The sequence below is a fragment of the Panulirus ornatus genome, chromosome 17 (assembly GCF_036320965.1).
Source record: "Panulirus ornatus isolate Po-2019 chromosome 17, ASM3632096v1, whole genome shotgun sequence".
In the NCBI taxonomy this organism is placed as follows: Eukaryota; Metazoa; Arthropoda; class Malacostraca; order Decapoda; family Palinuridae; genus Panulirus; species Panulirus ornatus.
Window position 1 is genome coordinate 17,701,771 of NC_092240.1, and position 27,639 is coordinate 17,729,409.

General features: G+C 39.5%; 1 protein-coding gene across 2 annotated transcripts in view; it reads left to right on the top strand.

Moving 5' to 3' along the window:
* Positions 1-8,854: 8,854 nt before the first annotated feature.
* Positions 8,855-27,639, top strand: part of LOC139754593 (inositol hexakisphosphate and diphosphoinositol-pentakisphosphate kinase-like) — a 268,273-nt gene continuing 249,488 nt past the window's right edge. Inside the window, exons 1-2 of one of the 2 annotated variants that reach the window (XM_071672003.1) lie at positions 8,855-8,970; positions 25,071-25,116. In XM_071672003.1, coding sequence (XP_071528104.1) covers positions 25,084-25,116 — 33 coding nt within the window. In that variant the 5' untranslated portion in view covers positions 8,855-8,970; positions 25,071-25,083. The remainder of the gene's footprint in view (positions 8,971-25,070; positions 25,117-27,639) is intronic. The other variant, XM_071672001.1, reaches the window with a different exon arrangement.

Here is a 27,639-nt window from a genome sequence, read left to right on the forward strand (position 1 = left end):
TGGCAAGCTTCAAAAACTGTGAGAAAAGTATGCTCTGTTCATAAGCAAAAGAGCCTTTATCTTTGTGAGCAAAGGGGCGAAATTACACTGCTGTCAGTATCGTGACCTTGACAAGTTATGTTTGGTCATGATAGTGCTAAGCCTAAAATTCTTCTTACTTATACATTTGGGTTTATCATCAATGATCTCCATAGGTATGCTAGTCAGCTTTTCTGTCTTACCATAGGTGGACGTAATTCACTGGAAATTAGGCAACTCTGAGCATCATGCGCGGGCTTGGCCATAGGTCACTGAACGTACAACTCAAGCACAGGATGAGCCACTCATTGTCTTATCTTGCCACAGCTGGACAACAAACATTGTTCTAGTTCAGTGGAAATTAGGGAACTCTCAGCATTTTGCGTAAGGAAAGCAAAAGTTACATGGACATACGACAAACTAAAGCTTGATAATATATATATATATATATATATATATATATATATATATATATATATATATATATATATATATATATGTCTCCATGGTTGTTTAATTTGTTTATGGATGGGGTTGTTAGGGAGGTGAATGCAAGAGTTTTGGAAAGAGGGGCAAGTATGTAGTCTGTTGGGGATGAGAGAGCTTGGGAAGTGAGTCAGTTGTTGTTCGCTGATGATACAGCGCTGGTGGCTGATTCATGTGAGAAACTGCAGAAGCTGGTGACTGAGTTTGGTAAAGTGTGTGAAAGAAGAAAGTTAAGAGTAAATGTGAATAAGAGCAAGGTTATTAGGTACAGTAGGGTTGAGGGTCAAGTCAATTGGGAGGTGGGTTTGAATGGAGAAAAACTGGAGGAAGTGAAGTGTTTTAGATATCTGGGAGTGGATCTGGCAGCGGATGGAACCATGGAAGCGGAAGTGGATCATAGGGTGGGGGAGGGGGCGAAAATTCTGGGAGCCTTGAAGAATGTGTGGAAGTCGAGAACATTATCTCGGAAAGCAAAAATGGGTATGTTTGAAGGAATAGTGGTTCCAACAATGTTGTATGGTTGCGAGACGTGGGCTATGGATAGAGTTGTGCGCAGGAGGATGGATGTGCTGGAAATGAGATGTTTGAGGACAATATGTGGTGTGAGGTGGTTTGATCGAGTAAGTAACGTAAGGGTAAGAGAGATGTGTGGAAATAAAAAGAGCGTGGTTGAGAGAGCAGAAGAGGGTGTTTTGAAAAGGTTCGGGCACATGGAGAGAATGAGTGAGGAAAGATTGACCAAGAGAATATATGTGTCGGAGGTGGAGGGAACGAGAAGAGGGAGACCAAATTGGAGGTGGAAAGATGGAGTGAAAAAGATTTTGTGTGATCGGGGCCTGAACATGCAGGAGGGTGAAAGGAGGGCAAGGAACAGAGTAAATTGGAGCGATGTGGTATACCGGGGTTGACGTGCTGTCAGTGGATTGAATCAAGGCATGTGAAGCGTCTAGGGTAAACCATGGAAAGCTGTGTAGGTATGTATATTTGCGTGTGTGGACGTATGTATATACATGTGTATGGGGGTGGGTTGGGCCATTTCTTTCGTCTGTTTCCTTGCGCTACCTCGCAAACGCGGGAGACAGCGACAAAGCAAAAAAAAAAATATATATATATATATATATATATATATATATATATATATATATATATATATATATACATATATATATATATGTATATATATATATATATATATATATATATATATATATATATATATATATATATATATATATATATATATCTTAGAATTTCAGTTGATATGGTGCTACCGGGCTCCGCCTGCAAGAGGTAAAACCGCGAGTGGTCTCTTTTGCGAGGCTGTATCACTGTAAGTACAATCTTGTCAAAAGAACTTTTCACTCCAAAGGAGTTCACGTTTCTCTGCTAATGAAAGTAACGCATTCTTGGGTTGGAGGAACCTCTAGCAAGGTCTTGGGTAACACAGGAACTCTTCCACAGAGAAATTAGTCCTGGGATCTGATATATATAAAATAAAAGTTCAGTTGACGTAAAAAAAACGCAGATAGAAAAATGAACTTAAAAGAAATGCCAAACTTACCTCAGTGGATGTAGGAACTTTATTCCACGTACGTAAAACAAATTTTAGTTCTAAGAACTTAAGCACCTTGACTAGCTGTAGTTCACTGGAACTATCAACCATAAGTTTATTTCACTGGACTTAAGGAATCCAGGTCTAGTTCGATAGACTTGGGCAACCTAGGCTTAGTTCAGTGAACAAAAACGAGCAAATATCAAGCTGGTATTTAGAAAAACACTCAATACATTTTAAATCTAAAGGAAATATTATAAACTTATGGAAATAAACATGTCAGGTTACTGAACATCAAATCGCTTGTTAAAAGAAATAGATAAGAACGTGTTTGGTAAGTATGATGTCGACTGTGTAAGATGAGTGATGGTAGTGGCTATTATGCTTATTACTGAGCCAGTCTCCGTGGTCAGATCCGTCTGCCGAAACATTTTAGGTCGCGGTCAGGAGGGTAAGACGCGCCAGTAGTGACCTAGTCATAAGAAAGTGAGCAGGACTTCTCCATGAACAGTGATTACGATGCTGTAATGTGCGCGGGTCTGCCTCCGTAGTGACCAGGCTGTAATTACGTAGGTAGGAAACCATTGTCATTGTGACTGATTCATATAAGACGCAGGCGAGTCATGTCACCAAGGGCCTGAAACGTACTTCCCCTCGATCTAATCTATATTTCTCTTTCCTTATGAATTTTCAAAGAACAAAATCCAAAATTAGGGCAGCAACGAACTTGTAAACTATGCAACATCACGGCAGCAGCCATTTTTAGCTCACACTACGTGTAAAAGAAGTAAAGTATCACTAAACATCCGCTGAATCTGTAAATCAACGGAATTGTGATTCATCGCAGCAAAACAACACCGTCAACTACAACCTCAAGCCCAGTGACTTACCCAAGCGCTCTCCCGGCCCGTCGCAAGCAGCAGCGCGGGAGTCGAGAACCTTCGCTACCTTCGGGGCGAACAACCTACCACTTGAGAAAGGAATGGGGGGTGAGGAGCTCTTAGAGGCCTTTTCTTCTCTTCTTTAACTTTATATAAGAACTTACTAGAAAGAAAATTCTGAATTAGGAAAGTAAACAGCTCGGAAACAAAGCAAAATTCATTTAGTGTATCATGTAAAGTTAAGGAAGTGAGGAAGATGGTTCTCGCATTATGTTAGGGACAGGATGAAAAGGAGCCCGGGATCCCTGACGGACTCAGGAACCCCCTTAACCTACGTAGGCCAAGGTGATATTCGAAAGCCTTCCTTACGCTAGGAAATTATAAAGATTTGTAAACTGACTGACACCCCAGCTTCAGCCAGCAGGGCCTTTGTATGGCCGGGGCCTCAGTCCGTACAGGAGTGTGCGGTAACTAGACAATTACTAGCGAAGACGAGCAGGCAGAGGGCAGGTGAATGATATGCTTTAACTGCATCGTGGCACGATGAAGAACTGAGGACGAGGGTGGTAAGTTTACTATTAACAACAGGATGAAGACGGATGAAAAAAAAAAAAATGTCTTCCCTTCGTCGACGAACCCGTGTCCTCGAGAAAACAACGGCCGTCCTGTCCCTCCATCCATCCAGCAGAGTGGATCCCGTGGTGAGGCTGGGTGACAGGGGAACACCTCTCCACCTGCGTGCTTCTTCTTTTGTACCCAGAATTAAACATGATGCCGCATGATTAATCGTAGAAGTAAAGATAGGAAAAACGAGAAGCTTATGTCTTCCTTTCTGTGAGGAATATGTGGGATATAGAAATGTTTATTATAATAACTGGTTATGTTAACTCCTTAACATAAACAATGATCGCAAAAGATTATATTCAGAGAATTATAGCCTGCCACGACGTCGAATTGCCCTTTGTTGTAGATTCAGCCCAGCATGTGAGCTATGTTGTTTGGCGAGGTCGGTCAGACGTGGTTGGGACCATGGATGACCTCCTGTAAACATGTGCACCTGTTCTTCAGGTACACCAGGGGCGCCAAGGTGAGGGTCACACATCTCAGACCTTGGTCACGCCTCTCCGAAGCAACTGGTCAGACAAGCCTCCGCTTGCTTCACACAGCAAACTGGTTTTGAAGACGGGACGTGTTTGTTTCATAATATTTCGATATGTTTTGATATTGTATCATATCGTTCTCGTCTAATTCTCATAGATTGTAAACCTCATCAATTTGAATGAAACACATCTATAGGAATGTTGACTGGTGAATAATTCCCTTTCAATCAGTGGTCTGTTGTTGACTATACAAAATATGTCTCGTTCTTTCTCAAACGTAAGACGTAAGGGTCACGTTATTTTCAGATCATAAGTAAAGTGTAGGTCATGTAGCGTGTGGGTAATGTGCTTAGTTGGTCAAGTCGCTTAAACAATGAAATCGAAAAAGAGTAAACATTAATCCTGGGCGTGGGAGTCGTCCTACACTTAACCCTGGTGTTCATCCTCTCCGCAGGGGCTGGTCGATAAATGGTTGCCTGGCTTAGGGCTGGAGTGTGTTTGTTTATACGTACATAGGAGTAAAGACATGATACACAAAGTTAAGGGATGTGGCACACTTTTTCCAGGTAGCACATAAACAGTAATCACATTCACAAACTCAATTTGTTTGACTGGTGAATTGTTTGATAAACATAATGGCTGTCGGGGTCGATTATTGAAAACTGAATTATGTCTATGTTGAGCTTTTAATTTGAGGCACAAAGCAGCTCGGTTTGCTCGGAAAAAAAATTCCAGGATGCCTGACCATGCGAGAAGCAATATAACAGGTTAAATGGAAATTGGTTCAATAAAAATGCATCTTTTATTACATGTGTGGGCAAATTTTCTGTTGATTAAGGTGAAGTGGTTTATGTGAATCACCTTATACACGGAACTGACCAGAAACAAAACCGAAAATATCTTCTTCCACTTAGGCATTAATGCACTCTTTTAGCAAATAACATGATATGGTCTTGTTCCTACACTTGTTAGAAAGAAGTCAGATGGTGAATAGTGAGGTTCGGCAATGTTAAAAACATTCACTACACAAAACTGGTACAGTAAGGGTAAATTTGCGATTTGAAGGACATCGAGAAATTCAAAAGTGCTTCAAATGGTTGAGGTAAAGTTTTCCCCTGACTAGTGACAGGACCAGATAATGCAGTATGATGGACCTCGTGAAAACTGACTTGCTTGTGTCATATATGAACGTAGTCTATCATAATTATGAATACTGCATTATACGATGACCACAGCTGGAGCATGAAGGTAAACAAATGAGGTTGTTTTTCGTCTGTTCTTACTGTTACTTCGCAAACAAGGGAAATGAATTAGTTTGAAAAAAGAACACAAAAACACATCATAACAATATACCCTATGTCAAAATTACGGTTGAATGAATTATGCAAATCACAATGGAAACTTACCATGATGTACAAAGGTCGATGTGCTGTCAATAGGCAAGACAGATGGAGAATGGAATAGTTAATATACCAGCGTCCCAGAATCTGTTTTTCTTTGGTGTTCGTTACCTGACAATCTCTCCCACGTGGTAAGATGTCACATATACGATGCAAATTGCCAACAGTGATTGTTAGGTCATAAGTTTATATTCATCTGAACAGATTGGGTATAGCTACAAGAAAAATCCATAATTGATATATCATTGATATACGAATCGGAAATAAACAAAAAATGTATGTAGGGTTATCTTATTTGGGGTACAAATGTATTATTACGGTTTAATTTAGTTTTGGCCTGTCTAATGTGTAGGGGATCTACATTCTAATATTCGGTTCATTAATATATCTATCTACCACTGAAAAGCTATTAGAATGTAGTAAATGCTTGTGTTGGTGGTAATGTTCCCTAATTAAGGAGTGGTGGATTTTATATAAGACTAACCAAGATGCTCACTTCAGACTGTGGTACAATGACCAAAATAGCGAACTTCACAGTCAGTACATGGATATATAGCTATAATCTTAGCAATGAGTTCCTCGGGTACTGGGCCCTAGGAAAAAAAGAACTTATTGTATACAAATTTGTGACTGTAATTCTGAATATAATTTTGCAGCTAATACTTAGAAAGAACCTTTGTGATTTGTATTCTAATGCTAAAATTAGTGTGTCCTTAGAAGGGGAGTCTGACGTATCTAATGTCTTTGGCAACTTTTGTGATGAATTAGTTGAAAAAAAAAACTTACTTTTGTATTAGATCAGGTACTGTAGTAACAATAACTTGAAAAAAGGCATTGATAGCTTCCATTCCCGTAGAAAAGACTGACCGATCACTTGGAGCAAAGCTGATATCCTCTGTTGACTAGTGTTTTGTTGGCTTTGATACTGAATAACTGGGGCGCACAGGAAGGATATAATGTAATTCTAGTCTTGTGGATGTAGGTTAGGGGTAAATCGTAATACTGAAGGTGTTATCAGTAAGTGTGAAGGATATGCTTAAGAGAGGTAATGAAATGTCTCAACTGTAAATGTGATGTTTATGGACCCAGGTGTAAGGATTGTTCATTATGAGATGAGTCACTTCTTTGGACCATAAGGGTTTGATCTGAGGTGGGCATTCGTTAGACCATAGCCTTTCATACTGGAAAAGCATTCGCCAGAGCTGGAGCTTATGAGGAACACATTGCAACTTCATAAGAGACTTAAATTACGGTTTGAAAGAATAACCTAAATCATTTCATAGTAAAAGTTGGTGATGTTTGCATTTTCAAACAAGATATCTACACACCTTCGTTTTTAGGAGTGAAATGAGTTTTTTTTTTTCTTTAGATCGCCTTTGAGCCTTCATTGTACGGTTTATAAGATGAAAATTGGAGTCCATTCTCGATAACTTTAGCTCTACAAGACAGAAAGTTGTACAACAGTGTGTGATCAGTAACGAATCCAGGAAGTTATTCCATATGTTTTCGCATATTTGCTTTTTTTTCAGTCTGAAATGACATTTTGCGACCTAATTTCAAGTCGGCAGTCCCTTAGATTTTTCGAGGGTGATGTCGGCATTTCCACGTGAAATAAAGGTTTAGGCCCAGAGCTGACAGTACTTTTATTTCGCAAACTGGCAATCTTTCGATTTTTAGCATATAATTGTCCTTTTTTCACTAACGAAATGGCGTTACTGATGCTGAATATCGAGGGATCGCTGACTCGCGCATTGTGAAAACTTCATATCTAAACTGAATAAAAAAATTAACGTATCAGTGTGGGTGGGCAGATTGGTGGCTCCGGTCCTATTTTGTAATCCTTTCCTACGCAATTACCATGTTGTATCCTCCTTACTTTTGTAGGACATCTATTTTTGGTAACATGTCTTTAATTCAATTAATCCCTCAGGCGGGAGAAAAGAGTACTTCCTTCTAAGTGTGTGAATTGTGTCCATAACCTACTGCGGAGACGATGCACGTGATTATCATGTGTTGACCACGTTCCTTTTGGTGGGAGCGGCTGCATCATGCTCCTGTCAAGGACGCCTAATTGAGGCAAGTCTATTTGCCAGTCACCAGATTCTTTGTTGACCATTAGACAGTGTCATACAATTCCTAAAGCAGTTCTCACTTGTATGATACGGTAGCTTGTACCTAAATCTCGTGGATATCATATATATAAAGTATGTAACTTGTGCGTATCAGGCAGATGCATTTGGTTAGTGTTGACTCATACTTTCCAAGTTAATGACTTGCCCACGGTTCTTCGAAAGACGAATAGATAGATCTACCAGAAGCCATAAGAAACAGCAAGGCTCATGTTGCAAAATATGTCAAAATATGATTTTATAATAAAGTTCTGGGTGGATGGCATAAACTCAGCGATGAAATTATACACGTTGCCCATATCAAAGAATACCAGCGAAAGTTCACGAGATGGGTGGGACCCTGCGAGTTTATGACTTCCTCGTCGCACTGTGCAAATTGGTAATTACATATCACAGTAAAGTTATAAAAGAATGTTACCGCAATGATAAACAATGCTCGCTGAATTTCTATGCATATTTTGTAAATAAATGACAATATGCTTTGAAAAACAATGGGAATTAGATCCCCAAAGAGCAACTATATGTTCGTTTAATTTCAAATGTGCATTCGATAAGGACTTGCTGTATCACTCTCAAGCCGTTTCACGAAGTATTGTAAAATTCAATTTCTTGTATTCAGGAAGCATATCAGTTAATCATATCAGCTAAGCATATCAACGAAAAAGGAAAGGAACCCAAATGTTCAACTTAGACTCAGGTCAGAAAGCTGCAAAAACATTTCTTGTAACCAGTTTACACACGTGAACTAACAATTTGTTAAAAATTAGAATTTTGACATTGAATTAGATAGAAATGATTTGTAGGTAACTTTATCATACCATAACCAGTTACCCGAATAACAACAGTGCTACTACTACTGCAAATAATAATGATAATGATAATGGTAATGGTTGTCGTCTGCTACGATTGCATAGTGCTTTTTATTTATCCAGGGCTACCAACGTGGGAAAGAAAAACATTATTTCTTTATACATAATCCTTGATTAAACTAAATCTATATATATCAAGCTGCAACTGGACAAAATCCATCAGATCCTACTCTTAAATTCTCAGCAGCACAACACGATTGCGTGTCGAAAAATATTATGATACTTTGGTAAAGGTTGCCCTTTCTTCACCTTCGAAATATCAGCAACAAAGTGACATTGTATATGAACTCCAATATTTAAGAATATTACAGAAATAGTACATTAGAAATACAATATAGTAGTATATGCAGGTAATCTTACCAAATGACTCTCTAATGTATTATATTTTCAAATGAGATTGGCAATGTTGACAGTTTCGCTGGCTCAGTGAGTGTCGTCTGTCGCGGTTATCGTGTGTTTTGTGAATTAAGTGCTAGTGACAAGTGTAACAAATGAATTTAACTCCAGGCAGGAGACGAAGCTGAAAGCAGAAGTGGTGAGTATCATGAAAATATGCAAATGATAAATATTCACCTCATATTTTTTCGTAAGCAACACATGAAATTGGTCTCGAAATTTTGTTCTCTTAGCCGAAGGCGGAGCAGGAGTGATCTTAGATAACGCCGAGTGTAAGATGTGGTTAACAGTTGGTTTAAGAAGAGTAGTTCTTAAACCTTTTTGATACTATTAGATTGTATGATTATTTGATAACCAGTAGGGTGTATTCTTGTGGTCAGTCAGTCGTTTTTGCATCTATGGTGTTCAGTCATCTGCAGTGCATTACCGCGTCTCGACCCATAACTGTAAGGTTACGTTGGTTGGGTCAGCTTTAGTCACGGTACATAACCTCCAAAGTTCGAATTTAAGACCTCTGCAGAAATAACTTGTGGGAAAAAAACGCATATTGGGCAAATGCTTTTCGTTGAACTTTATATAGTTCTGCAGTAGAGGTAATTTAAACCCGGGGAACGTGATTTGTGGCAACAGTTTATCTCATGGTAATAGATCATGACAGACGAGAGGGCTATGATAATATAGTGAAATGTAGGGTAAAAGCAAGGAAAACATTCCTAGAAGTCATCAAAACCGAAGAATATATTTGCTAAATTTCCCTAGCAGCCTAAAGTTGAATATTCCCAGTGTTATTTGAAAAATATATATCAGAAAGAGGATGCCCAGTTTTTTGTTAAACAGATTTTGACAAAAGTGATAGTAATCAATGGATTCCTTATGAAAACCTGATGAAGGCTTTGTGGATCTTCTATTAGCCCAGTTTCCTGGGTTGATCCGTTGGTGTCCCATGCTAATGGAAGCAGGAGTCCTCTTGCCCTTATCGCCCCAACAAACGGGCTGGTCTGGTATACTTTGTAAGTACTTATTCAGGGCTTTTGTAAAAGTTTTCCTTTGTTCATCCCACGGTGGTTCTGATGATTGCTGGCATATTATTGAAAAGTCTTGGTCCTTGGATGTTTAAGGTGTTCTTAGTTCGTACATTTTGTGCATATTAGACCTTTTGATATCAGAGGGAATATTTTACAGATTTTTTATGTCAGGTGTGTGAAGTTATTTCTGTGTTTGACTTCGAAGCCATGTTGACTAGGATTTCCCAGATATATGCTCTGATGCAACTTACCCATCAACACTCCAAGAATACAACCTCAGTGATTTCAGCTATTCCCAGTGATTTAGTTCCTTTACCACATTGGAAGGGGTTTCCTTGTACAGTCTAAGTGGACTGCGGTAGGGTTAGTAAAGTAATCTGTATTACTGTAGGAGACTCAGCTGACTAATGATATTCAATTTTATTGCAGTTTATTGCTTTCTGTATGTATTTTCATTGCATCCCAGTGATGCATTGTCTTACATTCTACTGTGTATCGCTAACTGCTTCACAGTTAGTTTTGGTATTCTCCGTGAAATATGAGGAAATCCAGCAGATTCATCATTCAGCATGGATTCTTACAGCATTACTGTTGTATTTTATGGATCATAATGCAATCCTCTTGGATATCGTTGCATAGAGAGGCCTGATTCTGCTAGAATCCACTCAGAAAAGTAATATGCTGCTAATATAAACATGTTTTATTGGTCAACTGGATATCCTATAGTATTACATGTGTATTTCACTGACCCTCCCTATGATGTGACATTGTACTTCCTGCAGAAATTCAGGAGCATTGGAACTTTGGCCCCTACCAACAGTTTGTATTCTTTGTACATTTTGGTCTCCATCAATCAACAGTTCGGCCCCTTACCGACAAACACTTCAGCTCCTACCATCTGAAACTTTGTCCCCTACTAATAGACACTATAGCCCTCACCAGCTGACACTTGGGTCTCTCCTCCCCTGCTGCTATTGACTTGTATATATTCCATTTCTCCATCGGCCATATAGTGCACATAAAGTGTATATGATCATAGAATAATTCTGAAGAAGGTGTGTAAGAATTTTTGTTTGGTACTTATAACTCGTGTTGATAGTTCTAACGACACTGGCCATTGATAGGCTCAAAGCTTATATAATCAACCAAGCAACTTCCATTGCCTCTGAACATTTTTATATAGCTTCAATGAATTTATTGAGATATGAATATATTTATTTGATATTGTTATTATCATTATTATTGATATTATTATTATTTATATTATTTTGCTTTGTCGCTGTCTCCCGCGTTTGCGAGGTAGCGCAAGGAAACAGATGAAAGAAATGGCCCAACCCACCCCCATACACAATGTATATACATACACGTCCACACACGCAAATATACATACCTATACATCTCAATGTACACATATATATATCTCATTTCCAGCACATCCACCCTCCTGCGCACAACTCTATCCATAGCCCACGCCTCGCAACCATACAACATTGTTGGAACCACTATTCCTTCAAACATACCCATTTTTGCTTTCCGAGATAATGTTCTCGACTTCCACACATTCTTCAAGGCTCCCAGGATTTTCGCCCCCTCCCCAATTATTATTATTATTTTTATTATTATTATTATTTTATGTATTATACTTTGTTGCTGTCTCCTACGTTAGTGAGGTAGCGCAAGGAAACAGACGAAAGAATGGCCCAACCCACCCACATACACATTTATATACATACACGTCCACACGCACATATACATACCTATACTTCTCAATGTATACATATATATACACACACAGACATATACATATATACACATGTACATAATTCATACTGTCTGCCCTTATTCATTCCCGTCACCACCCCGCCACACATGAAATGAAAACTCCCTCTCCCACATGTGCACGAGGTAGCGCTAGGAAAAGATGACAAAGGCCACATTCGTTCACACTCAGTCTCTAGCTGTCATGTATAATGCACCGAAACCACAGCTCCCTTTCCACATCCAGGCCCCCACAAAACTTTCCATGTAGGGTGATCTTAGAGCAAAGCGATACTCTGTTCTTAAGAGAATGAGCACTTTGAAGTGTATCATATTTTTTTTCTAATTTTGTCTTGAAAGTCCACAGAATCCATCACACTATCCCTCTGGAGGCAGCAACTATTGTTTGGTTGTGTTTTTGAAGGTTAAGCCACTAGCCAGTATTACTCCAAGCACTTCCACATTATATTCATTTTGTTTATGACAGTGTCTTTGCCCACCTGATATTCAGAATTTCTTTTTATTTCTTTGTTTTCCCACTATTGAAGGAGTTGAAATGTATCCTTGTTGAAAAGCATGTTGATCTCAATTGCTCAATGGAAGACTTCATTTATGTCTCTGTAGCATTTTGGTGTTCTCATATGACATTACTAAACTCCACATATCATATGTAGTGTTCAGTTGGGCAAGTAATCTTTTTGTTTTTATGTTTATTGCTATTTTACTTAATTGTATGTATTTGATTTTTTTAGAATTACCCTGAGACCAGTCTCTGTGAAGAAGTCATGGTGTTAAGAAACCCAGGGATGCACTACCTCCAGTAGCAGGGTAATTTAGACTCCTTTAGGGTGAGAAGTTCTTTTAGGAGACACTATTCCCATTGATACATTCTTGACTAAGGTGACTTTTTACTCGTGGTGTAGCCTCATGTGGGTGGAGTCTGTTTAACACATTATTACATAACCACATATTCCCTTCCACTCCAAACTTTTCTCACTATTAGGTTATTTATTATCAAATGATGAAGTAATGGTGATAGTCCACAGTACAATCTTAATAATGTACTTTACTCCAACCAGTGCTTCCATAATGTACAATGAAGAAGCACGCCCATTTTTTGATGAATTACCAATGAAAAGTTTCACCTTTTTCCCAGCCTGGTGATTCAACTTTTTGATTAGCCTCCAAGGCAGCATCAAATGCTTTCTGGTAGTCCAGATACAAACAATCTACCCAGCCTTCCCATTTGTCTAAGACAGAGCTCACTCTCTCATAGAAATCCAAGAGGTTTGTTACACATGACACTACCCTAAAACCATGCTGTTTTCCACTTTGGTAATTTCTCATCTGTGTTTGTTGAGTGTGTTTACTTCCTCCAACTTCTTTTAACTGCAACAGTAATAGGAAGATGACAACACAACTTTAGATATATTTTCAAAGGTTCTGTTCATTTATAGTAATTTCATTAACATATGTATGATTTTACCTTATCATCTTAGCTCTTTTTTCCTAACTTTTTGTAGGAAAAAATTCATGATTCAGATCATGCTGTCATGTTCTTGAAACATATACCAAGTACTAGGCATTTATAAGGAGCATTTAACTAAATCCATAAGTTATAATCTATGGTGCCCCTAAACTGGAACTAAAGCACATAATCATTACTGAGATGATTCTGCCGTGGAACAAAGACTGAAATCATAGGTATTGTATTGCATGAGACACAACAGTAAAAAATTACAGAACTGGAAGTAAGGCTTATTAATAGGTATTTAATCTTAATTTTCAATATTATTGTGAAAATATAGCAACATTGTCTTTCATTTTTTGCTACATGCTAAAGAACGTTCGCTACAAAGTGGTTCTGTAATAGGCCACGTGGTGATGAATCTTCTCAGGATGTGTTTGTATGTGGCATATGAAAATAGAAATGTGTGTAGACTTAAACCCAATAAAGTGAGATTTATATATACTCATTTTCAGAGATGCCTGTAAAAACAACATGCGCAAGAGTTAACACTCTTATAAAGACTAAAGTCACATATATCTGCTGTGTACACAGAGTACAGAAGCACAGTAACATGAGTAACTGTATGATACATTCCTCACTAGCCAGAATACTACATTAACTAATGCATCTGTAGTCATTAGTGCTAACACTATGTAAAATAGAGTGCATTGATTTGCCTCATAATCACCCCCACCTTTATAGGTCAACAGTATAATCTCTGAGATGATCTAGAAGGCATTTTTCAAGTCAGACTGGCGTAGGAAAACCTGCTCTTTTGGTGCTAAGGTTACTTGAATACCAATGACATTTCTAGCTGGAAGTCACTTGTTGATGTGTCATGTAGGTGAGGAACATCACTAGTAAGTGAGAACTCCAGTATCAGGTCCACTGTAATCTGAGTCTGGGCAATAGCTTCATCACTAATGGATACTGGAGATATGTCATCACGAGGAGCTAAGTGATGTACTGACATCATGGTCCATCTACCATCTGACGGTCTGAGAAGTGCATATTCTGGATTAGCATTAGTGAGTTCAACATTTTCTTCCAGTGTTGTCATATTTGCTCTTACAAACTTGTCTTTTCATAAGCACTTTTCCAGGGGTAGCTAACGATGATGGTACGGGAAGTCTACTAGCAGACCTGTATTGGTGAGCAGATGTCTTCCATGTGGAGTGACATTAGTTGTTGTAGAGAGCAGAGTGAATAGAGTGTGAGGCATCATTGTTGACAGCCTCCCACTCAGCCATCATCAGTCACTTAGACATCTGTGCAAGTGATACAAATTTCAAGACACCTCTCATATGCCTGTCTACCAGGCCATATCCTTATGGCTGATAACTAGTAGTTTGGGTGGTAGCAATGCCTTAGATAAAAAGCAACTTCCTAACTCCTTAGATATAAAGAAAGTTCCCTTGTCAGTGTCTGTAAGAAGGCACACCACAAACAGCAAACAGTTGGCAGACATTTGATAAAGGTTGTCACTGTTGTATTATTACAAGGAATAGCAAAAGGAAACTTTGAAGATTCATCAGTGATGGTTAACAGGTTTTCTGGGTTCATCCTCAATGCTATCATATGAGTGAAAGGCCTACACCTCAGGTTGAATTTCTTTGCTTGTAGGAGGTATTTTCTTCCTATTTGTATATATAATGCCCTGGAAAGAAATAGAAAGAAAATAAAAGGTCAAAATAGAAGTTTAAGTGGAAGCACGTGCTCATGCTTGTCGAGACACAGTAAATTGTATTTTATTTATTATTCATTTATTGTTCTTGATCACTGTTTCCTATGTCAGTGAGTTAGCCCCAGGAAACAGATGAAGAATGGCCCAACCCACCCACATACACATGTATATACATAAACGTCCACATAGACACACATATACATACCTATACATTTCAACATGTACATACATATACATACAAAGACATAGACATATATACACATGTACATATTCATACTTGCTGCCTTCATCCATTTCCATCGCCACCCCGCTACACGTGAAATGGCACCCCCTCTGCCTGCGCACGCGTGAGGTAGTGCTAGGAAAAGACAACAAAGGCCACATTCATTCACTCTCAGTCTCTAGCTGTCATGTGTAATGGACCGAAACCACAGCTCCCTTTCCACATCCAGGCCCCACAAAACTTTTCATGGTGTGCCCCAGCCACTTCACATGCCCTGGTTCAATCCATTGAAAGCACGTCAACCCCGGTATAGTACATCGTTCCAATTCACTCTACTCCTTGCACGCCTTTTACCCTCCTGTATGTTCAGGCCTCGATTGCTCAAAACCTTTTTCACTCCACCTCCAGTTTGGTGTCCCACTTCTCCTCGTTCCCTCTACCTTTGGCACATATATCCTCTTTGTCACTCTTTCTTCACTCATTCTCTCCATGTGATCAAACCATTTATTTAACCCTCTTCTGCTCTCTCAATCACACTCTTTTTATTGCCTCACATCTCTCTTACCTTTTCATTACTTGGTTGATCAAACCACCTCACACCACATATTGTCCTCAAACTTCTCATTTCCAACACATCCACCCTCCTCCCCACAACCCAATCTATAGCCCATCCCTCGCAACCATATAACATTGTTGGAACCACTATTCCTTCAAACATACCCATTTTTGCTCTCTAAGATAATGTTCTCGCCTTCCACACATTCTTCAACACTCCCAGAACCTTCCCCCCCCCCACCCCACCCTGTGACTCACTTCCGCTTCCATGGTTCCATCTGTTGCTAAATCCACTCCAAGATATCTAAAATACTCACTTCCTCCAGTTTTTCTCCATTCAAATTTATCTCCCAATTAACTTGTCCCTCAACCCTACTGAACCTAATAACCTTGCTCTTGTTCACAGGTACTCTCAGCTTTCTTCTTTCACACACTTGACAAAACTCAGTCCCCAGCTTCTGCAGTTTCTCACCTGAATCAGCCACCAGTGCTGTATCATCAGCAAACAACAACTGACTTACTTTCCAAACCCTCTCACCCGCAACAGACTGCATACTTGCCCCTCTCTCCAAAACTCTTGCATTCACCTGTCTAACAACCCTATCCATAAACAAATTAAACAATCACGGAGACCATGCACCCCTGCCGCAAACCAGCATTCACGGAACCAGTCACTTTCCTCTCTTCCCTCTCGTATACATGCCATACATCCTTGGTAAAAATTTTTCACTGCTTCTAGCAACTTACTTCCCACACCATATACTCTTAATACCTTCCACAAAGCATCTCTATCAACCCTGTCATATGCCTTCTCCAGATCCATAAATGCTACATACAAATCCATTTTTTTTCTAAGTATTTCTCACATACATTCTTCAAAGCAAACACCTGATTCACACATCCTTTACCACTTCTGAAACCACACTGCTCTTCCCCAGTCTAATGCTCTGTACATGCCTTTACCCTCTCAATCAATACCCTCCCATATAATTTCCCAGGAATACTCAACATACTTATACCTCTGTAATTTGAACACTCATCTTTATCCCCTTTGCCTTTGTACAGTGGCACTATGCATGCATTCCACCAATCCTCAGGCACTTCACCATGAACCATTCATACATTGAATATCCTGACCAACCAACCAACAACACAGTCACCCCCACCCTTTTTGCAATAAATTCCACTGCAATACCATCCAAACCCGCTGCCTTGCCAGCTTTCATCTGCCGCCAAACTTTCACTACCTCTTCTCTGTTTACCACATCAATCTCCCTGACCCTTTCACTTTGCTCACCACTTTGACCAAAACACCCTATACCTGCCACTCTGTCATCAAACTCCCCATGTGCTCCAATTATACCCTCAACTACCACATTACTCACCTTTGCATTTAAATCACCCAGCACTATAACCCAGTCTCGTGCATCAAAGCTACTAACACAATTACTCAGCTGCTCCCTAAACACTTGCCTCTCATGATCTTTCTTTTCATGACTAGGTGCATAGGCACCAATAATCGCCCATATCACTCTAAGAGTTTACTTTCTTACACTCTATCACATACTCCCACAACTCCTGCTTCAGTAGTACTACTCTTTCCTTTGCTCTTGTCCTCTCACCAACCCCTAACTTTACTCCCAAGACATTCCCAAACCACTCTTCCCCTTTACCCTTGAGCTTCATTTCACTCAGAGCCAAAACATCCAGGTTCCTTTCCTTAAACATACTACCTATCTCTCCTTTTTTCTCATCTTGGTTACAGCCACACACATTTAGCCACCCCAAACTGAGCCTTCGAGGAGGATGAGCACCCCCCGGATGACTCCTTCTGTCTCCCCTTTTAGAAAGTCAAATACAAGGAGGGGAGGGTTTCTAGCCCCCACTCCCGTCCCCTTTAGTCGCCTTCTACGACACGCAAAGAATACATGGGAAGTTTCCTTTCTCCCCAATCCTCAGGGATCCATCTACTCATATTCATGTATATATACATAAACACCCGTACACACATATATACATACCAACATATACACATATACATACACAGACATATACATATGTACACATGTATATATTCATACTTATTTGCCTTCATCCATTTGTGTCGCTACCCCATCCCATAGGAAACAGCATCACTACCCACTACTTCAGCAAGGTACTGCCAGGAAAATAGACAAAAAAGGCCACTTTCGTTCACACTCAGTCTCTAGCTGTTGTGTAATGCACTGAAACCACAGCTCCCTATCCACATCCAGGCCCTACATACCATTCCATGGTTTACCCTAGATGCTTCACATACCCTGGTTCAGTCCATTGACAGCATGTTGACCCCGGTATACCACATCATTCCAATTCACTCTATTCCTTGCATGCCTCTCACCCTCCTGTATGTTCAAGCAGCAGTCTCTCAAAATCTTTTTCACTCCTTCCTTCCACCTCCAATTAGGTCTCCCACTTCTTGTTCCCTCCACCTCTGACATATATCCTCTCTGTCAGTCTTTCCTTACTCATTCTCTTTGTATGTCCAAACCATTTTAACACACCCTCTTCTGTTCTCTCAACCACAGTCTTTTTATTTCCATACATCTCTCTTAGTCTTTCATTACTTACTTGATCAAACCACTTCACACCACATATTATCCTCAAATATTTCATTTCCAACACATCCACCCTCCTCCATACAACCCTATCTATTGCCCATACCTCGCAACCATATGATATTGTTGGAACCACTATTCCTTCAAGCTTACCCATTTTTGCTCTCCGAGGTACCGTTCTCACCTTCCACCTATTATTTATCACTCCCAAAACCTTCACCCCCTCTCCCACCCTGTGACTCACTTTTGCTTCCATGGTTCCATTCGCTGCTAAGTCCACTCCCAGATATCTAAAACACTTTACTTTCTCCAATTTTTCTCCATTCAAACTTACACCCGTTTAATTTATCCCTCAACCCTACTGAACCCAATAACCTTGCTGTTATTCTTATTTACTGTCAACTTTCTCCTTTTGCACACTTTTCCAAACTCAGTCACCAACTTCTGAAGTTTCTCTCTCGAATCAGCCACCAGAGCTGTATCTGTGGTGAAGAATAATTGACTCACTTCCCATGCCCTCTCATCCCGAACAGACTGAATACTCGTCCTCTCCCCAGAACTTTTGCATTAACCTCCCAAACCACCCTATCCATAAACAAATTAAACAGCTATGGGGACATCACACACCCCTGCCACAAACCAACCTTTACTGGGAACCAATCACTCTCCTCTCTTCCTTCTTGTTCACATGCCTCACATCCTTGGTAAAAAAATTTTTGCTGCTTCTAGCAGCTTACTTCCCCCACCATATACTCGTATGACCTTCCACAAAGCATCTCTATCAACCTTATCATATGCCTTATCCATCTGTTTTTATAAGTGTTTCTCAATCCTCAGGTACTTCACTATGGTCCATGCTTACATTGATGTCCTTACCATATCATATTCAATCATATATTTTCATATGTAGATTAGGAATACATATGATATACATTCACAAATCATATATATATAATGTTCATACCTTGTCTTGTTTAGGTAAAAATGCAGAGAAACATTTTTGGCTTCTGGTAGTCTGTCGAGAGAATAGGATGCAGTGACTGATGCCGCATCTGTTTATGTTTTTGTTAACCACTGGTTTCAGCAGATGGCTTGACATATTGAAGTGTAGTGACTGCAAGATTCAGGGAATACTGTAGTTGACATGCCATGAGATAAGTATAGACATTTTTGAACTGGCACAGTGGTTGCTCTCAAAGGGCTAAGAGAATGTGTTCTTGAACTTTCATTTGAGAATATTCAAAACTGTCTTAATGTACACATGAATCCACATGGCCATGCCAGTTATGTGATAAGAGACCATAACAATAACATATTTTTGATATAACACTGAAAAAGAAAATAGCTATTGCCCAGAAAAAAAGTTAGGGTAGGTTTTGATTTTTGAAGATGAATGCCTTTCTTTTGCATTATTTAACCTCATATTTTCCTTCATTTCCAGTGCCTTATCCACTTGCAGGTTATTTATTGTCATAAGATAAAAGAATACAAGTTACTTGGCATACTTTTAGTATATCCCATTAGCTAATTGCACATCTTCTAATGATGTAAATTTTGTCAGAACTGTATCCACAAGTAAATAACATAGCATCCTTAAACTCCACTTTTACCCAGTTTATTGGGAATAAGATAAGATGTGCTAAGAGGGATTTATTCCTTTTCAAACACCTTTTTTCAGTACACGATGATCAACAGATATACATGGATGAGGAATGATGGAAGAGAATAGCAAAAGGCTTTGAATTGACTATGTGGCAGTGGATGAAAGGTTGAGAAAGGCCATTCTAGATGCTAGCGTCATGAGAGGATTCTTTGGAGACAGACCATTTTACGGTTCTTGTGGGGATGAGGATGCAGGAAAGAGTATGAAAGTAAGTTAACTGAAAGCTTAGATGGAAATGCAGTGAATGTAGGAATGCAGTCATGGGTGAATGAAGTGTTTAAAATGTTTAGAGAAATGCTATTAAAGGTGGTAGAATCAGTAGTTGGATACATGGTAGTGAGATACAAGAATGAAATAGGGCAATGCATGGTGGACAGAAGAGATTAGAAATGCTGTGAAAGAGAAGAAAAAGGTATATGATAAATTGCTCTATAGAAGGGTACTAGTGGAAGTTAAGGAAAGGAAGAGGGAAGACTTCAAAATATGTAAGTGAAATGTTAAGAAGCTGATAGAGGAAAACAAAGTGGATGAAGATTTTGGAAGGAAATTAAGTAAAAGTTTCAGTATAATATGAAACTATACTGGAAGGAGGTGAAAAAGGAAAGAGGTGGATGGAAAAGTGGAAATGTTGAGTTCAGAAGTAAGGAAGGGGAGTTGTTGAATGAAAAGGAGGAAGTGAAAGGAAGATGGAAAGAGTATATATATATATATATATATATATATATATATATATATATATATATATATATAAGGGGATAAGAGGAAAGTGATTGGTTCTCAGTGAATGTAGGTTTGCGGCAGGGGTGTGTGATGTCTCCATGGTTGTTTAATTTGTTTATGGATGGGGTTGTTAGGGAGGTAAATTCAAGAGTCTTGGAAAGAGGGGCAAGTATGAAGTCTGTTGGGGATGAGAGAGCTTGGGAAGTGAGTCAGTTGTTGTTCGCTGATGATACAGCGCTGGTGGCGGATTCGTGTGAGAAACTGCAGAAGCTGGTGACGGAGTTTGGTAAAGTGTGTGGAAGAAGAAAGTTAAGAGTAAATGTGAATAAGAGCAAGGTTATTAGGTACAGTAGGGTTGAGGGTCAAGTCAATTGGGAGGTGAGTTTGAATGGAGAAAAACTGGAGGAAGTGAAGTGTTTTAGATATCTGGGAGTGGATCTGTCAGCGGATGGAACCATGGAAGTGGAAGTGGATCATAGGGTGGGGGAGGGGGCGAAAATTTTGGGAGCCTTGAAAAATGTGTGGAAGTCGAGAACATTATCCCGGAAAGCAAAAATGGGTATGTTTGAAGGAATAGTGGTTCCAACAATGTTGTATGGTTGCGAGGCGTGGGCTATGGATAGAGTTGTTCGCAGGAGGATGGATGTGCTGGAAATGAGATGTTTGAGGACAATGTGTGGTGTGAGGTGGTTTGATCGAGTAAGTAACGTAAGGGTAAGAGAGATGTGTGGAAATAAAAAGAGCGTGGTTGAGAGAGCAGAAGAGGGTGTTTTGAAATGGTTTGGGCACATGGAGAGAATGAGTGAGGAAAGATTGACCAAGAGGATATATGTGTCGGAGGTGGAGGGAACGAGGAGAAGAGGGAGACCAAATTGGAGGTGGAAAGATGGAGTGAAAAGGATTTTGTGTGATCGGGGCCTGAACATGCAGGAGGGTGAAAGGAGGGCAAGGAATAGAGTGAATTGGATCGATGTGGTATACCAGGGTTGACGTGCTGTTAGTGGATTGAATCAAGGCATGTGAAGTGTCCGGGGTAAACCATGGAAAGCTGTGTAGGTATGTATATTTGCATGTGTGGACGTGTGTATGTACATGTGTATGGGGGGGTTGGGCCATTTCTTTCGTCTGTTTCCTTGCGCTACCTCGCAAACGCGGGAGACAGCGACGATGTATAAAAAAAAAAAAATATATATATATATATATATAGAGAGAGAGAGAGAGAGAGAGAGAGAGAGAGAGAGAGAGAGAGATGATAGAGTGGCAGATATAGGGTGTTTTGGTCGAGGTGGTGTGCAAAGTGAGAGGGTTAGGGAAAATGATTTGGTAAACAGAGAAGAGGTAGTAAAAGCTTTGCGGAAGATGAAAGCTGGCAAGGCAGCAGGTTTGGATGGTATTGCAGTGGAATTTATTAAAAAAGGGGGTGACTGTATTGTTGACTGGTTGGTAAGGTTATTTAATGTATGTATGACTCATAGTGAGGTGCCTGAGGATTGGCGGAATGCGTGCATAGTGCCATTGTACAAGGGCAAAGGGGATAAGAGTGAGTGCTCAAATTACAGAGGTATAAGTTTGTTGAGTATTCCTGGTAAATTGTATGGGAGGGTATTGATTGAGAGGGTGAAGGCATGTACAGAGCATCAGATTGGGAAGAGCAGTGTGGTTTCAGAAGTGGTAGAGGATGTGTGGATCAGGTGTTTGCTTTGAAGAATGTATGTGAGAAATACTTAGAAAAGCAAATGGATTTGTATGTAGCATTTATGGATCTGGAGAAGGCATATGATAGAGTTGATAGAGATGCTCTGTGGAAGGTATTAGGAATATATGGTGTGTGAGGCAAGTTGTTAGAAGCGGTGAAAAGTTTTTATTGGGGATGTAAGGCATGTGTACGTGTAGGAAGAGAGGAAAGTGATTGGTTCTCAGTGAATGTAGGTTTGCGGCAGGGGTGTGTGATGTCTCCATGGTTGTTTAATTTGTTTATGGATGGGGTTGTTAGGGAGGTGAATGCAAGAGTTTTGGAAAGAGGGGCAAGTATGAAGTCTGTTGGGGATGAGAGAGCTTGGGAAGTGAGTCAGTTGTTGTTCACTGATGATACAGCGCTGATGGCTGATTCATGTGAGAAACTGCAGAAGCTGGTGACTGAGTTTGGTAAAGTGTGTGAAAGAAGAAAGTTAAGAGTAAATGTGAATAAGAGCAAGGTTATTAGGTACAGTAGGGTTGGGGGTCAAGTCAATTGGGAGGTAAGTTTGAATGGAGAAAAACTGGAGGAAGTAAAGTGTTTTAGATATCTGGGAGTGGATCTGGCAGCGGATGGAACCATGGAAGCGGAAGTGGATCATAGGGTGGGGGAGGGGGCGAAAATTGTGGGAGCCTTGAAGAATGTGTGGAAGTCGAGAACATTATCTCGGAAAGCAAAAATGGGTATGTTTGAAGGAATAGTGGTTCCAACAATGTTGTATGGTTGCGAGGCATGGGCTATGGATAGAGTTGTGCGCAGGAGGATGGATGTGCTGGAAATGAGATGTTTGAGGACAATGTGTGGTGTGAGGTGGTTTGATCGAGTAAGTAACGTAAGGGTAAGAGAGATGTGTGGAAATAAAAAAGAGCGTGGTTGAGAGAGCAGAAGAGGGTGTTTTGAAATGGTTTGGTCACATGGAGAGAATGAGTGAGGAAAGATTGACCAAGAGGATATATGTGTCGGAGGTGTAGGGAACGAGGAGAAGTGGGAGACCAAATTGGAGGTGGAAAGATGGAGTGAAAAAGATTTTGTGTGATCGGGGTCTGAACATGCAGGAGGGTGAAAGGAGGGCAAGGAATAGAGTGAATTGGATCGATGTGGTATACCAGGGTTGACGTGCTGTCAGTGGATTGAATCAAGGCATGTGAAGCGTCTGGGGTAAACCATGGAAAGCCGTGTAGGTATGTATATTTGCGTGTGTGGACGTATGTATATACATGTGTATGGGGGTGGGTTGGGCCATTTCTTTCATCTGTTTCCTTGCGCTACCTCGCAAACGTGGGAGACAGCGGCAAAAAAAAAAAAAAATATATATAGAGAGAGAGAGAGAGAGAGAGAGAGAGAGAGAGAGAGATGAAAACAAAACTAGGAAAAGGTCTGTTGAGATTGAGTGTGATGGTGAGATATGGTGGCTAGTTGCAAGGTGTTTGTGGATGATACTGTGTTTGCATAGAGTAGAGAGGAGTTGCAGAAGGGTGCAAGTGTGTTCTGTGATATGTATAAGCATAGGCAATTAAAGGTAAGTGCAAGTAAAAGTAAAGTAATGGTGCTTGAAAAGAAACAGAGTGAAAGTATAAATTTTGTAAAACTGTATAGAGTGAAAGAAGAAAGTGTACTAAATTGTGATGTAGATGTGGGATTAAAAAGACTGGAAGAAATGAAAGAATTTGCTTATCTATGAGCTCTTGGGTAAGTGTGGTGAATTAGAAAGAGAGAGCAGGGAGAGAGTAGTAAAGGGTAAAAGAGTCATAAGGTTCCTTAGTAGAATGATGAGTGGTAGAGGTGTAAGGATGGAAAGGAAAATAGGATTAAGGGACAGCATAGTCCTCCCAACCCTGACCTATGCAGCCAAAACATTTACATGGAATGAGTTATAGAGGTCGAGAATCTAGGTTGCGGTAATGAGCTTTTTGAGAAGAGCATATGTTTTGACTAGGTGGAATGAAGAAAGAAATGAAATGGTGTATGAGAGATGTGTAAAGCAGGGAATGCAAAGGTAGTGAATTATGGAGTGGTAGAATGGGAAAAATGTAATACTTTGGGATGGATTGGGCATATGGAAAGAATGCAAGACTGAGAATTTACAAGGAGAGTGTATGATAGATAAAGGGGGTTGATGTGAGTGGAAGACCACCTGTGACACGGGCATATAGGGTGGAGGAATACTGGAGGGAGAGAAATAGGGGAAGGGTGCATGGAACAGTGTATGCGAGGGAGGCATGTAAGGACAGGGATAAGTGAAGACTCTTCTGCTGTGGCCTACCCTGGATGAGAGTTCCTGGAGGGAACAGGCATCAGAGATATAGATAGATAGTTAAAATGTGATTGGTGTATGAGTCATTTATATCCTATGAAAAGTGAAGTATATTAAAGTTTTAGATTTTTTTTAGGAAATGGTGTGTTTAACAACTGTAAGAGACAGTATTATATGTGAAAAAGTCAGTGCATGTTCCAAACATATGCTCTACTTGAAGCAAAAATAAGAAATAGAATGGGGGGGTTCTTACTGTTAGATGAATGGCCACGGTACATTTCAGATGTTCGAATTTGATTATTATTACTATCTGAAGTTTATTTGATATCAGTAGTGCATTGTGTATGTCAACATTTTTTTGATTTGGATGAACTGTGTGTGCTTTTAAAAGAAGGCTTAGCAGTTTCACATGTGCTCTTCAATGATACAGAGACATATTGTGAAGTCAACAACATGCTGAATGTGGTTGTACCTTAGTTGTATAGTAGTGTTCTTAGATTTTCAATTCCTTGCAGGGATTATGCGGGTATGCTGAAGAAATCGCAGAGTCGTGGAGGAAGGGTAAGTACATCTGTACTGTGATACGGGGTTTATAACATTGCTTGTGCAGTATTGATTTAAATGCCAGTAATGTATTTTACTAGATTCTCATAGTGATGGCAGGTATTTCACTCATCTTTTTCTTCAGTCATTGGTTATACAATTTCTTGCTTCATTTTTCCACAGAAGACATTTCATATTTTACTCTATGAGTGCATTATCTACAAGTAAATGGCTGACATATTTCAAGATTTATTACTTTGTCATTTTAAAACTTCCAGGTAACAGGTATAGAACCCTCTTATTGTATATTGTTTGTTTTTTACTAATTTTGATTTATTACCATTATATACATGTTGATTTTCAATATAGATGTTGAATATGTGCTCATCTGTTCCATCGTATCAAAAATTTCAGATTTTTTTTGCTCCAAGCATTCTGCTGCCAATTTTGAATTGTTTGGAATTGTAAAAGTTTCTGGTAGGTACATCAAATCTATGTTCCAGGTAATGGGTGTAGGAGAGTCTTGTTTTCCATCATGGTTGTTCATTTTGATTTATTGATATTATTTGCCAGTTGATTTATTTTTGCTATAATCCATCTTGGGATGCATTCATGGTTCATTTACAAAATCATTACCAATATGTCCAGACTCCTGCTCATTTCATTATAAAGAATTATTGTAGTGAATTTTTCTAATTTGATAAGAGATTTAAGTTTTGCAAACTGTGATGACCACTAGTCCTTTCATGTTATTAAATAGGCCTATAGTTAAATTTCCTGGAATTCCTCAGTTGAGCAGGTATCTTTTCTTCTGAGATCTTGTTGTTTGGATTGAATTGTATCAGAGAATAGACTAATTTTAGTTTTATGACTTGATAAAAGAGGCCTGTATGTTTACTTATATAATTGATAACTGGTCACAGTATTCCTGCTTGCATTTTATAGCCACTAAATACACATGCTTAGATATGCAGTGATTATATTTTTCCTTCATGCCATGTAAAGCTTACTAAGTGGTTTATGCTGAACAGAAGTGATTGTCTCACCTTGCTTGAAGCCAATGTTAGCAGAGAAGTAACCATTTGTCTTGCTTTGGACATGGAATGGCTGAGGATTTATTGTCCAACTTTATTATCTGGTGTGTGGGTAGTTAACCAGAGGTGTCCATGGTTTAAAATGATATCCATTCATTTGATATATATTTAATTTTTTGAGTGATATGAGCTTGGGAAGACTAATGACATGATGTGAAAATATGGTTGATAGTCTGTTTTATTCACATTCTGAAATATAATTGCTTTAAATTCAATCTGTCAACTTTCTCAGGCATGAGTTTAATGAAAATTTTGCTTATTATGTGTTATTAAGTGTTATTCCTGTAGAGTTCCGCAGGTATAAAGTCAGCTTGAGTCAGTCTAAGATAATGTAATGTTTGTAAATATTTTTCTATATTAGATAAGCTGTACCAAACCAGTAGAGCACAGTGTCCCAAGATGAATTCTTAAATGAGTAATCAGTATATCATCATTTCTCTCCAGGATGGGTCTGTCCTATGAGCTTTGAGAGAATCTCTAAGATCTCCAGGGTTAAAAAACTCCCTGCTTTTTGGTGAGGTATATGCCTTTCATCCTTGGTTCTATCTAGTAGAACTTGATTAGCCTCTTTTTTTTTTTCTTTTTTTAGATAAGAGGCTCTAGCTTGATCCTTCTGGAATAAAGTTTTCATGTTTTTTGAAGACTTTTTTCATAGGGGAAGGAGCATGTTGGTGCTACTTGTGGATCAAGATCACCTCCCAAATTGTAATGGATAAGTTGAAATCATTTGACTTTTTAATTAGACGGTTTCGCATTGCTGCCAGTGGGAGTACAGTTTCGTCAAAGAATTTTTCATTCCAAAGTTAGGGGAGAAAGATTTCTACATCCATATTCCCTGCGTATTGTAGAAGGTGGGGTTGGAAAATCCCTCCCCTTCTTGTATTTCTAAAACAGGAAACAGAAGGTGTCAGGCTGGGAGTGCTCATCCTCCTTGAAGGCTCAGATTGGTGTGTCTGAATGTGTGTGGATTTAACCAAGGTGAGAGGAAAGGCGAGATAGGTAGTGTGTTTAGGGAAAGAAACCTGTATGTTCCGGCTCTGACTGAAACAAAGGTTAAGGATAGAGGGGAAGAATGGTTTCGACATCTTGGGAGTAAAGTCAAGGGCTGGTGAGAGGACAAGAGCAAAGGAAGGAGTAGCACTACTCCTGAAGGAAGAGTTGTGGGAGTGTATGATAGAGTGCAAGGAAGTGAATTCTAAATTGATGTGGGTAAAACCGAAAGTGGATGGCAAGAGATGGGTGATTATTGATACTTATGCACCTGGTCATGAGAAGAAAGATCATGAGAGGCAAGTGTCTTTAGAGCAGCTGTGTGAGTGTGTCAGCAGTATTGATGCATGAGACCTGATATTAGTGACAGGGGATTTGAATGCAAAGGTGAATAATGTGGCAGTTTAGGGTATATTTGGTGTGCATGGGGTATTCACTTTTGTGAATGGAAATGGTG